General features: G+C 35.5%; 1 protein-coding gene across 7 annotated transcripts; it reads left to right on the forward strand.

Annotated features, from left to right (window-relative positions):
• The first annotated feature begins 1,456 nt into the window (after positions 1-1,456).
• On the forward strand, positions 1,457-13,529 carry NADK1 (NAD kinase 1). 7 transcript variants are annotated; one of them, XM_088251734.1, is made up of 12 exons: positions 1,457-1,947; positions 3,003-3,156; positions 3,250-3,414; positions 6,833-6,970; positions 8,190-8,365; positions 9,079-9,192; positions 9,370-9,464; positions 10,142-10,248; positions 11,115-11,188; positions 11,304-11,382; positions 11,536-11,843; positions 12,885-13,529. In XM_088251734.1, exons 1-12 carry the CDS (start codon positions 1,921-1,923, stop codon positions 13,191-13,193), a joined length of 1,746 nt encoding a protein of 581 aa, XP_088107860.1. In that variant the 5' UTR covers positions 1,457-1,920; the 3' UTR covers positions 13,194-13,529. The 7 variants fall into 7 exon arrangements, with proteins under 7 accessions (XP_088107860.1, XP_088107861.1, XP_021810612.1 ...); XM_088251735.1 differs by having other exon boundaries at positions 1,457-1,935; XM_021954920.2 differs by having other exon boundaries at positions 1,459-1,947; positions 3,250-3,369.
• Positions 13,530-13,876: the final 347 nt, after the last annotated feature.

Raw genomic sequence — 13,876 nt, forward strand, 5'->3', positions numbered from 1 at the left:
AACATGAATCATATTAGGCTTCTGAGATTCAATTTAATTAGGAATGAAGTTAGGCTTTCCTATCATGAGTCGGAAGTATACTCGTAAATAATGGTGCCAATGGCATGGGCCATACATGAAAAGTCAATCAAACAAGCCAAATTGCTGCAAAAAGCACCAATACACTCTTCCGAGTTATTCTCTCATATTCAAGACATTAAGCACTTTGCTGAGATTTTTGTAACATTCGTCTCTTATATCACCAAGTTCTTTGTTTGTTCTTCGCAAAGATCTTGAGCACAATCCCTTTTTATTTTAGTACATTTTACCTGACACTTTCAAGGATATTGCTATTTTTGAGATGGTTATACTCACTTCGTTTTCATGATTTTGAATTAAGTAGTATCACGACGACCCACTTGACCTAAGTCCTTGCGAGCGAGTTTTTGAGTTCACTCATCAATGTAGTGTTACTGAACATGACAACTTTGGTTGATTAAGAATGCCAAATCCTTATAGTCCAAGGTAAAAGAACCCAAGGTCGAGAGGTGTTCCTTCCTCAACCATGATTATTTGAAGAAGACTAGATTCTACCCACTCACGAACATAACTTGCATGTTCGCCCAACTGTGGCCCAGTGTTGGCACATCCTTCATTCATTAACCCTAGAAGGACGTTAGTTGCTATAGTTTTCGACCTAGGCTTGTAATTTACTATTTTGGTCACTCGGGTTAGCCTCAAAAACAATTTTGGTCACTACAATTTCGACTTTCCCAATTTTGTCATCTCCAATAAATTAAGTCATATCCCTCAATTCCGCCAGTTTAAGTGCACATGTTGCGTGCGTGTATGGGCAAAATTGCGTGTAGCGAGTCATGATTGCCTCGCATTGGATGAGCTTCTTATATATATATATATATATATATGAAAATTTATGATGATGAAATTGAGAAAATTGGAATTGCAGTGACTAAAACTGTTTTTAAGGCTAATCCCAGTAACCATAAATGTTTTTTACTCTTTATTTTATTATTAATAAAGGCTGAAAATTATTCAGGTCAATGTATTCATAGTAACATCCATCATACTTCATGTGTCACATGTGTATGATATAATATTTAGTATTAGAAAGTAATATGATGCATCCCTTTGATTTTTGTGAAGAATTAGTCAACAGAGTTGTGTTACCTAAGCAAAAAGGACAGCTGTATTACAATCAAAGTAACACATCACCAAATGATAGGAAATTGGCATGAACCTCACTCAAAACATATTCAAAGCATCAAGAAATTTTGTAACAGTATAATATTGTTGTTCTCAGTTCTTTCCAAAAAAAAATAAAAAATAAAAAAATGGCCCAGAATGGAAGACCACACCCCATAAAGAAAAATATAAATCGCCTCGCCACGCCTTTGCTTACGTCAAATCGATAAGTTGGACCATCCGGGCCGTCCTTACTTACCACCACATCCACACCTGTGATGTGTCCTGGTTGCTGGGTGATTGGTTGACCAGGTTATGTAAAGGCCCCTTGTGTTGTGGAAGGAGGGAAGGAGATGTAAAGTTTATTACTTTACTTCCTACACCAAGCTTTGACTCGCCACGCGTTGTATGTGGGGCCTACGCCTGAATCCCACAGACAGTAGGTGGGTTCTTTGTCTGGGTTGAGGGTTGTGCTTGTGGGGCTGAGAGGAGAGGAGAGAAGAGAAGAGGAGAGAGGTGGTCAATCTCTGATTCTCTTTGTTTTTCTTTGTGGGTTTTTGTTTTTGGTTTTTTTCACCAAATAGGGAAGGAACCTCGGAATCTCTGTTGAAAAACCAAAGATGGAATAGAATTCTCTCACGCCAACTCTTCTGGGGTCTTGTAGAAGGAGAAGAAGAAGAAGAAGAAAAGAGGGATCTCTTCCTTTTTCTCAACTCAATTATATCTTTCAGCTCAGCTATGGCTCCCAGCAAGGTCAATTCTGCTGTAATCACCGCTCTCCCTCGCTCTTTCTCTCTCAATTACACTCTAATTAATCATTTTTCACTTGGAAGGTTTTTCTTGAATTTTGTGGACTTCAATTATGTTTCTTCTTCCCTTTTGTTTTGGTAATTAGCTCTGGGAAATGTTGTGGAAATTTTGAGCTTTGAATTGTAGTGCTATTTTGGGTTCATGTAGCATTTCTAGGTGGAATAATGTGGAAGAACTTTGGCTTTTTGATAAGAAAGAAAATTTTAAGCTCATGTGTAATTCTGAATTTTGTGGGATAATCTGTTATTGTGCCCAATTTTGCTTGATTATTGGTGATCCCCCTTAAAATGAAGACATTTTTTAACTGAATATATTGGCCATTGTTATCTGGACTTTGGATCAATCCAGTCTTTGAAGTAAACTGATTGATAAGTGTTTTCTTTTTCTTAATTTTTCTCAATTGGCAAGATTTGGATCAATAACCTATCCCAATCCCACCACACTGGACCTCTATTGTACCTGTGCCAAGACCTGTGCCAAGCCCAGGGGTTGGTTATATAGGTAAACTGAAATCTGATGAAACTAGATTTGAGTGTATCAAGTAACCAATGTGCTGATGAGGACACAACTTAAAGATAATACATGCGAATGAGAAAGCCTAATAATTTAGTTTTCCAATTATGCAACTCTTGAAAAATTATAATGTAAATAGATATGAAAATTTAATTGTACCCTTTCCCAAATGGGATTACTTAGTCATAGCTGCTTCTTGTTCTGAAGTAGTGGTAACATGATTCTTCTTCATTGTTTCATGACTTTATGCTGATGTATTAGTTATTTCTTCATGGCCTGGAAAATAGGACGTATTTCCACTGAACTCAATTTGTCGGAAATAATTTTTTGGCTTTCTTCTATTTATCAACTGATGTGCGTTTGTTCTTCTATGTTTTGATTGAACTCTACTTACCTCTGCATCATGCAACTAATAACCATGCTAACTATATATTGTTGACAAGATATCTCGTCTTATACCAAGCTGAGCTTGTTATCTGATGTGCTTCTGTGGACAGGGTGATGCAAGTGTATCATGCTCACAGCCAGAGAATGGTTTTCTCAATTCACTTTCTCTCTTAAGTTCAGAGAAAGCAGTGCAGGAACTTCTGCAACAATCTCCATTACAAAGCACAGATGACCACCTCATAGAGTTCTCAGACGCTATGAGAAGTATGGTCATGTTCTATTCTCGACTGCTTTCTAAAGTCAGTGAAACTATTTATCATTAGATGCATTGCTTATATTACATTTAACTTTCTCTAGCTGTTGCGAAGGCCCTGAGACGGGCTGCTGAAGGAAAGGCTTCTGCGCAAGCTGAGGCAGCTGAATGGAAGCGTAAATATGAACTGGAGAGGGCCCGCAATCTCCATTTGGAACATAAAGGTTTTTTGAATGATTCAACAACATACATTAATTGTCACATGCTGGGTTTGTTCTTTCATCTATATATATATCTTCTGTTTTTTCCAATTTGTTCTTTATGTGTTTGATAATGTAATTTCTGGCGATGTATAACACAGTTTTTCAGATATTTTCTGATGTTATTTCTAGGGCAATTAGAAGCCTTAAACAAATACTTGAATTCATCTAAAAAAGTGTCGAGCCATGTTATCAGTATACTTCTTCCATTGTTCCCTTTGCAGCTTCATTTTTCCTTTTGACCTTTCTTCATATGTTGAACCAATTTATTTATGCAAAAGAAATCCTTCTTAGCACTATGTTGTTGGTCTTCATTGTATGTCACTTAATCAACCATTTAATTTCACTTTTAGCTTTTCCATTGCTCGCTATATCCTATGTTCTTATCAATGTCTGCATCTGGTGTAGATTTTGTTTAATTAATAACCATTAGTATAAAAGGTCATAATCCGAAGTCCATCTAGTGAAATTTGGAATTGCTTCCTTGGCATTGTTCCTTCAATTTATACTAGAAGGGCCACACACACTGTGTGTGTGAGGAGTTAAAGAGAGAGAGAGAGAGAGTAGAGGGAGAAGTTTTCTTTTCCTCTTAAAATCTGGAGAGATTTGTGTTCTTTTTTGTTTAAAATGATTGCTAATTACTGTTTTACCCTTATTTTATTAGGTTTTTTTTTTCCTTTCTTTCTTTTTTCTAATGTAAGTAGGGTTATAATGTGGCACTTTGGCAAAAGTGGTTGACAAAGTGGTCTCTCTATAATAATAGGATAGATGTGTGCGCTTGTGTTTAGTCTTGTAGGTATCCTATATACTTAAGAAACAGTGTAAAAGCATGCCTTTTCTTTTGTATAGAAAATATCCTATAATTTCTGTTCTCATTGGCAGTCACAGTGTATAGTATATGGATGAAGTGTAATAACAGGATTTTCAAGGATACACAATCTACCCCTTTTATGGTCCTCAAAAATATTATTTCGCCTATCCAGTGCAAGTTGTGTTCCCTCTCCTATAAACCTGTGCAAGCTAACTTGACAGTTGCTCACAACTGGAACATACCTCTTACTGGTGATAGTTAGGTGTTGCCCCTTGGTTGGGTTGTTCTTCTTTCCTTTCTGAGTTTTTTGCTCAGTTGGTTGTTTCTTTGTTCCCATGAGGCTCCTCGTGGTTGTTTGTATTAGGCTTTTGCCTCTGTTTTGGTTATATATTATTCACTTACCAAAAATAAAGGTCATCAGATCAATCTATATGTTAATGGAAAGAGTGATGAAGATTTTATGTGTTTGAATCTTAGATTGAATCAATTTTGTTTACGTTTTATAAGATTCTTTTGGTCTTTTCTTTTCAAAAGGTTTTTCTGGAGTATTTTGATCTTTCGTGGAGTTATTAGAAGTCTTTTTGGAGTTCTTTCAAAAGCCTCCAAATGAGGCTCACTCTTGCAAGACTAGAATGGAAGAATATGGTTGAACATTGAAGGCTTGGAGCCTTGCATCCTCTCTCTATTAACTCTTTGTTTGCTTTCTTCATGTCATCCTGCATTTCTATATACTTTGGAATCACAGCAGGCTTAAATCTTCTTCTTCTTTTCTCTAGTAGTTCATATGGGAAAATTGCTGCCATTTATATTTTACCTTGCATTGTCCTATGTTAAGGAGTCATTTTAGAAATCATTTGTTCCTAAGTTATTCCATTATCACTCTAACCTATATGTTGCTTGAATGAAATCTAACATGTTATTATGATGAATTTTTTATGTAATAACCTCTCTATCTTTTAGAAATTCCACACCATATTGTGATGAATTTGTTCCTGTGTCATTGTCTAATAATATGGTGTTAACTAGTGACCTAAATTGACATGTAATAGGGCCTTACTCTTATATCTTTTAGAAAGTCCAGACCAAAAGGTATCGGAATTTTCTTTGGTTCTCCTTTTCATGTTTCTAAACAAATTTCATGGACTCAAATTAGACTTCAAAGAAAAGGACTAGAGATTCCACGCTAGTATTTTAATCCCTTGGGGTTAGTTCATGTGGTGGGGAAGGGAGGGAGAATGCGGTTAGGGTTAGGATAGGTCAAGGCTCGATCCTTTCCAATGTAACAACAAGAAAAGTACCAGAAATTGAAGTGGCTCTCCTCAGTGAAAAAGGTAACTGAAATATTTCTTAGTGAAATACGATCCCCTTAATGAGAAAAAATTCCAGAGGTGGACTTGCGTTTCTTCTTTTCCATCGACCTGGATTTTTTTTAGAAAGTTCAAGACTAAAGTCAGTGTTGAAACAAAAGAAAAAAGGAGAAACTCTCCGAGACTAAATTGTCTTTTTCCATCCCCATCTTGTGGTCTCATGGAAGAACTTATCTTTAAATGTTAAAGGGGGTCTTATGCTCTCAAAATATGCAAATGAGATGTGGTTGCCAATTTTGAAGAGTGAGACGGGGCTATAGATAACTGGATGATTAATGGATCGCATTTTTCCTAAACCAAGTTGTATCTATGGGGTTGAGTGCTTCATATGGTTTTCTTCGAGCATCAGTGTTGGTTTTTTCTTGTCATCCATCAAGCAAACCAAATCCTTAAGCTTTAGGGGCACCTTAGGTGTACATACATTCATACCAACAAAACTACACATATGCACAACAAATGTCATTATGTTTTGAACAAAATAATACTTTTATTTCATTTGTAATTTAGTTCTATTTAATTCATATATATATATATATATTCTATTTAATTACTTTCTCTAAACCCAATTTATGTGAATGGAATGTTGAAATAATGGTCGGTTCTATGTGAGGATGACTAATGGACCAGAAAATTGTACTAGAAAGGAATGGTTAGAAATACATTAGATGTATGCTATAAACAAATATAAGACAGAAAAACTAAGAATATCAAAACTTTTCTTGTTTCACCAGAAAAATATCTTAAATATATATGCTTATAAAGTATTTCAAACGTGTAAGAGGCCAACTTTGGCCAGGGGTGGTGGGTCTGCCACTGTATACACCTGGTCCAATTGGGTCATATTAATCCATTTCGTTGTTGAACATCTTTTCCCATGTTTGTTCTATAGGAAGCTTTTGTAAGGTCTAAGAATAGATCTTGTCTTAGAGGGGGTCCTTTATATTATACACTTGCATTATGCAATTTTAACAAAACTATATATATATATTCTCTTAACTTCTGGATGGGTTCTCCATTTCTTGTTTTTCCATTTCTATTTATTAATCTTTATAGAAAGACTCGTCTTATAAAAAGAAAAAGGGAAGGTCGGGATGCTTCTTGTTGTTGACGATTTTATTGGCCATAGTTTTGAGTTGACTTGTTGTTACCTCTGGATATGGTGAAAACTTAGATCAATTGCTTGGTGTTGCTCGTCTTTCTAATCAAATTTGGACTCATTATCATCAGATTGTGGGTATTCCACTATCAGGCTACAACTTTTATGAAATGCTCGAAAGTTGGTGGACTCAGAGTTCTCTATGTAATGCAATGGGAATGATAAGATTTATGCTTCCATGCCTTTTCTGCTTGGAAAATTGCAAGGAACGGGACAGGAAAATTTCTGAAGGTACTTGCTTTGTCTTATACAAAATAAAGTCATTCCAATACTAACACAAAAGAAATCTGCACATTTTTGACAGAAGAAATTCCCCGTTATACTCCTTTTGGGGTGGATACAAAATATAAAAGAAAAATATTACGGCTTTCCTTAAAATGCCAAAACAGGAGAATGTGTTTTAAGGTTATTTAAGAAAATTACCGACTGCAAACTAAGGAGTTGTGAATTTAAGTTGAAGGTGCTACAATGACCAGGTGAAGGCCAGCTATGCAGCAAAGGAATTTATAATAACTGTCCCAGAGTAATTTCCGCAAGCTATTAGGGGTTGGAAAAAAAATATAGATATGTATAAAAATACCCAATCCTAGACATGTATTTATAAAAATACCCAAGCACTATTTAAACATAGAAACATACCCAAAATGGGTTTTGGGTATGTGTGTAATGATGGGTTTTGGGTATGTTTATAAATGGGTTTTGAGTGTGTGTAATGATGAGTTTTGGGTATGTTTATAAAGTGTTTTGGGTGTTGGGTATTTTTATAATTTCAGCCCCCATTTTGGGTATTTTAGTGAAACTCCCAAAAAAATAATGAATCTTTATTAGTGTAAACTTTTCCAACGGTATAGACGTGCCAATTAGTTTTTCCTTACTACAAGATAATGTGATTGAATCTATAAGACATTATTTTTTTTGACAGCCTTCAACTGTACTACATTCCTTCTCATTTCAGATGTTTTCCCTTTTTAATAATCTCAGCGCCCATAATAGGATGAATCAAAATTGTTTTGGGAAGGGGCGTCGAGTTCGTAATGATTTGGCTTATATATTGGGAATGCATTTGTAGTTTCGTCGTGCTTAGGAAAGGAACATCATTCTTTTGGTAAAAAGTATTTAGTTATTGGTAATTGATTGTATTTTCTCCTCCTTCATGATTAAAGTTTGGATGTTCAAGGTGGTGCTTGATGTGGAGGTTTCCCCTGATTATTGTATGAGTTGTCCCCTGTCTCTCTCTCTCTCTCTCTCTCTCTCATTTGGTTTTCAATGCAAAGCTATCACAGTTATAACTTGAGTTCTGTCCTTTTGTGCTTGATACTTTGAGTTGCGTGGTCATTCCCGTAATGCAGTGTGTGCTTTGTTTCACTTTAGTGACATCGCGCTCAGTTTTTTTGTCTTTTTATAATTTTATTCATACCTTAATAGAAGGATTTTCTGGCTTATGTTATAGAGCAATCACATAGAGAGAATAACGGCGATGAAGAGAGGACAGAGAACTTGGGCAGCCCATCAAATGAGCAATCTGAACATTGTTGTGGGAGTAATGGGATATGCTCCCATGAAGTTCTTCGGGATGGTGACCGTGATTCTGCTTCCAAGGTGGTCCCCAATAAATTTGCCAGAAAGGTACCCCTTTCTTCTCCTTCCCCTTCTGTCCAGCTAATCTTTGGCTTGTTCTGTGTACTGTGATTCATTGTATATATACTAATTTCAGTTTAAAGTGTCACCACATATGGATAGTGCAGAAAGTCTAGGTTGGAAAAAATAATTTTCTGATTATCATTCTTCTCCCCATGGCGTATCTAAGCTACAGAATCACAATAAAAGGAAATTTGCAAGAAAAGTAAAGTAATCCTAGTAGTTATAGCAAATTACAGCTAAACAAAAGCTTTCCCAAACTAATTAGTCAACTATACAGCTCCATACAGTGCAACAGATAGTAACCCATCACTTCTTGTATTGTTTATTACCATTTCGTTATCAACACAATGTAGTGACCCCATGACCTTCTCATATATTGTTTATTGTTATTACCATTTTGTTATGAACAGAATTTAGCCTTTGATTATTAGCCTAAATAACAATTTTGGCGTATGGTCAAAACTTAAGCCTTACACAGGGTTTTTTAACCTGATGTAAAAGATTGTCTTGGCAAGATATTCTTGGTTACCATAAAATTTTGGATAAATATTTATATCTATATCAACACTTCTACTACTATTACCATTTATGCAATTCTCTTTATCTGTCGTAATGGATTGTTCATGTTAACATGTTGGAACATTATTAGTGCAATGAATTCCCAGATTATATCATGACATCCATGTTTCCTGAGACAGGCGTCATTTAAACTTTCATGGTGCTGCAAAGGTGACCAAAGTGACCAGCACAAGCATGACATTGTCTCTTTTGAAAGAGGAAACATTACAACTGCAGAGCGCAGCAGTAAACAAGTATACCTATCCTGTCTATGCATGTTACTTTTGTTTTCCCACTACTTTGTATCATTGGGGTAGATGCTATTATTCATGTTTTTGACAAAGGTTTGCATATTTCTGTTTGCCTAACTGTTGGGTTCAGTTTACTGGTGGGTCCCATCTTGTCTATTTAAAAACTCATTTTTGTTTCAGATTTCTTTGAAGTGGGAATCTCAGCCACAAACTGTGATTATTTTGACCAAACCAAATTCAACTTCTGTTCGAATTCTGTGTGCAGAGATGGTCAGGTATGGATTTTAAGAAATCCTTAGTTTGTCACTTCTCAAAGCAGATTTTATGTTTCTGCATGAGCTGCTTTTCCTATCAAGCTCTGGTACCTCAAGACATCATATGTTTCAAGAAATTCCTTATAGATATATCTTATGTACCACATTGTTTCATTATTGCAATTACTAAAATTGGTTGCTCTGTGCTTTTTAATGGCTAGGTCGTGCCTTTCAAAATGATTTTGCTTTCTGTAGTAAAAAGAAAAAGGCGTTGCTTTTCCTTGTACTTCATCTTTCCTTTCATTACAAGCTTTTTTCTTATCAAAAGGAAAACTGATGCTGCTGAGCAAGGGGGTGGGGGAACAGTAATGTCTGACATTAAGGTAGGCTGGGTAAAAGTAGATTTTGTATGAGAAGGATTTCCACTGAAGAAAAGTATACAAATATGAATTTATTTGCAATTGTCTCTCATATAATTATTTAAAATATCCCTGTCACACATGAAAGAAAGGGCTTGACACAACAATACGTATCTACTTTCTGAAAGTGACTGTCATTCTTGTTCAGTCCCTTGTGCCAAAATTCAGTTAAGGACCTTATAGGGTGCCTAACCTTTGCATTTTTGCATGCCTCTGTAACTTTATAGTGGATGTTCGCAAATGTTATTCCTTTCCTTAGTATTCATTTTCTATTTCCAGATGGTTGAGAGAGCAGAAAAAGTTAGATATTTATGTGGAACCGCGCGTGAGAGCTGAACTTCTAACAGAGTCATCTTACTACAACTTCGTCCATACATGGAAAGATGGTAAGAACCACAAAAGATTGCTTCTTTTCTATTATCTATTGGAAGTGACTTCTGTTTTAGAATACATGAAACAAATTCCTAGACTTGCTTTCCATGATGCTTTTTACAAAAGATCCTTGTAAAATCTTTGACATACTTTTTTTGCTACGTGCAGATTCTTATGTATGTACTTTTTTCATTGTTATTTTTTTCGGCTAAATAAGAAACAAATGCTGTATTAATAGTAAAGAGAGAGTACAAAGTATGGAAAATATCAGTAGTCTATCCTAAGCTAACATAACAATGCTAAAGAAAACTATACAACGCATGTCAAGGAAGAAACTACAAGATCGTGGATGAAAGAACCTTCGCATTAGGGAAACAATAAAGTCTAGGAAAGCAAAGCATGAAAGGAACATTACTCCACCACCTCTTCCCAAAGTCTAGTCCTTTCACTATTACCAAGAATGAAACTGGTGTGGGAGAAAAAGTCATTAAAGTTTTACAGAATAGCCAACTAGGGTGCTTGGAAGTCATCCTATTGGACTCTAAAGAATCCCACTCATTTTTGTGTCTCTAATTGATTTTGTCATGTTGGTCAGAGTTATGTATCTGTAACTGCACCAATGTCTGTTTTGCGATCGACTATTGATTTTGTACAAGATCCGGCCACAAATCAAGTGAAATGATTTATGCATGCATATTTTCTTCCCTTTAATTTCTGACCATGGGCTTACATGTAAAATTGTTTGCATAGTCAATAATCTCAAGTTGTTGTGACTTGTTATTTAATAAATAGCTATGATTCATATAATGATTTACTTGCTTGATAATTATGCTCGTGATTTTGCTATTTAGTGTTTAGCATTTCATTTTTGGCTTGACAGAGACCGAAATAATACTCCTGCACACAAAAGTTGACCTTGTGGTAACTCTTGGTGGTGATGGAACTGTCCTCTGGGTATGTGCATATACTTTTAAGCTTTAACTTGCATTACTTCAGATTGTTTTAGTACATTAAAGTATTTGGGTTGAGGGAATATGAAGTGATTCTATGATTTACTTTTAATTTGCAGGCAGCATCTATGTTCAAAGGACCAGTTCCTCCTGTTGTGCCGTTTTCTTTAGGGTCTTTGGGATTTATGACCCCTTTTCGTATCCTCTTATCATTTATTTTACAAGAGTTCCTTTAAAAAAAAAATAAAAACACAAGAAACGTTCTATATTTAATCTAGATGTTGGATATCTTACTGTTAACTTGTTACTGTTCCTGTGTCTCGTTCAGACGTGATCTTTAACATGTTTCAGACAGTGAACGTTACCGAGAATATCTTGATTCAATTTTAAAAGGTCCCATTAGTATCACGTTGCGACACCGCTTGCAGTGCCATGTTATTAGAGAAGCAGCCAAAAATGAGTATGAAACTGAAGGACCGATACTCGTATTAAATGAGGTTACAATTGACCGTGGGATATCATCATACCTTACAAATTTGGAATGCTATTGTGACAATTCTTTTGTCACATGTGTCCAAGGAGATGGGCTAATATTATCAACAACATCTGGCAGTACTGCCTATTCATTAGCGGCTGGAGGATCAATGGTTCATCCCCAGGTTTGTTTTTATACTATAATCTATTAGTGCCTCCTGTTCACAGCTACATGAGATATTATATGGTATTTCTGTACTCTATAGTGCCTCTTGCTTGGTGAATTGATAGATAAGTTGACTAACATCTGGTTCTAATAATCTTGACATTATTGCCTGTGCTGGAGACCCCACTTAGGCAACTCTGATACAGAGCTACCTGGAGCAATTTTTTATTTTTTATTTTTCAAAATTTTGTTTTAATTTTATACTACTGCTTTAATGTTATGCCTAAGAAGAAGAAAGTGTATTAAAACAGTGATAAAAAACCTTAAGTTTATAGAAAAATAATCATTTTTATATAGGGACATCGTGAATTTGAATCTCATACAATCAAGGCCACGTTCACCTCTGAAAACCATTTGCCACTGTTCTTTTTTATCCTTACGGACATTACCAACTTTGTAATGTAATTTACTTGCTCTATTCACACTTGGACTGTCCCGTGTTTGTGTGGAGTCTTGGAAAGTATATTTGTGTTTTTGCTAATACGTTCAATTTTACTCTGAAACAAACACAAAACAGATGTGAAGTACAAAGTAGATGACTAGTATAAAAACAGAGATGATCTTTGAATGATTATCTAAAACGTAGACGGTTTGGATTAGTGAAATACAATGCGGAGTGGGCCCTACAAGGTGTTCTTATTTGAGGGATCCCTCAATGGAAGCTCTCTGTATATATATATTTCTTTGTATGAATTAATTATTTCAAAATTACTAAACCTTAGACTAAATGACTAGGTGTACTGGTAATATCAAAATATGTTTAAGAGAAGAATCTTATGCTAAAAGAGATCAGAAAATTAACATCTTGAAGGAGGAACTTGCAATGAATCTGACAATCTTGTTCCTAGGATATTCAAAATAATCTCACAAAGAGGTACTCTGGTTGATCTTATCCTAAATAAGAGAAAGCAATAAATCTATTAAAACTGTTATTACCTGTAGCTGTTTCATGTTTTGCAACTATAAAATTGTTATTGTGATTTGGTCTTTATAATTTCAGGTTCCTGGAATTCTGTTTACACCTATTTGTCCGCATTCCCTATCATTTCGGCCTCTGATATTGCCTGAGCATGTGACGCTGCGAGTACAAGTACCTTTCAATAGCAGGAGCCATGCATGGGCGTCGTTTGATGGCAAGGATAGGAAACGGTTGGCAGCTGGTGATGCACTTGTGTGCAGCATGGCACCTTGGCCTGTCCCAACTGCCTGTCAAGTTGATTCTACTAGTGACTTCCTGAACAGCATTCACGACGGCCTCCACTGGAATCTTCGAAAGACTCAGTCTTTCGATGGCCCTCGGGATACATAGTGCGTAGTTTTTCTTTTGTATATTAGTTTTCTAGTTGGCAGATCTCGTTAGAATCTAAATATAAGAGGGGAAAAAAGGGGGGAGGCGGGTGGCTGTAGAAAGTGAAAAGAAACTTTAAAATTCCTGTATTTATGTATTTCACATGTTTATAATTTCCCCTCAAACGAGGAGATTATATGTTCTCTCCTCCAATAAGGTCAAGGCTTGAAGCAGAGCACTTGTTAAATGGATGTCGAAAGATCAATGATATTGCTTTTGTGTTAGGAACTTGTAAACTGGATCATAATTACTGATCGAATATATGCAAAAAATTTAGAAATCGTTTTTCACTATAAATTCATATTTGATTTTTTTTGTTTTTGTTTTTGGTTTTTACAAACGATAGGATAATTATAAGATACTTTCACAATGGGTCAATATACAACGAATATGCTCACAGCAAGCTTACGTCACAATTAACTAGGTATAAATCGAATTCATCACATGGAGACCATCTCCAAACAAATGGAGTCGAACCTGGGATTTCCTTTAATTAAAATGGAGACAAATTTGAATTTGATCAACATAATCTATTCATCTATTAATCTTTTTCAACTTCTATTTTTTTAATATTGGAGTGGCCAACTTTCTATTAGATGCATGTATACCTAAACTTTAGCCTAATTACAAAGACTTCTACAACA

Source organism: Prunus avium, chromosome 4 (genome assembly GCF_965620075.1).
Source record: "Prunus avium chromosome 4, drPruAviu1.hap1.1, whole genome shotgun sequence".
Classification (NCBI taxonomy): domain Eukaryota; kingdom Viridiplantae; phylum Streptophyta; class Magnoliopsida; order Rosales; family Rosaceae; genus Prunus; species Prunus avium.

What these genes read in the sequence shown, in the direction of transcription:
- NADK1 (XM_088251734.1), top strand. Translation starts at nt 1,921, where the DNA reads ATGGCTCCCAGCAAGGTCAATTCTGCT. An exon ending in CCAATAAATTTGCCAGAAAG is followed by an intron (nt 8,366 to 9,078) that starts GTACCCCTTTCT and finishes TTCCTGAGACAG; the next exon opens with GCGTCATTTAAACTTTCATG. An exon ending in CTGTGTGCAGAGATGGTCAG is followed by an intron (nt 9,465 to 10,141) that starts GTATGGATTTTA and finishes TTCTATTTCCAG; the next exon opens with ATGGTTGAGAGAGCAGAAAA.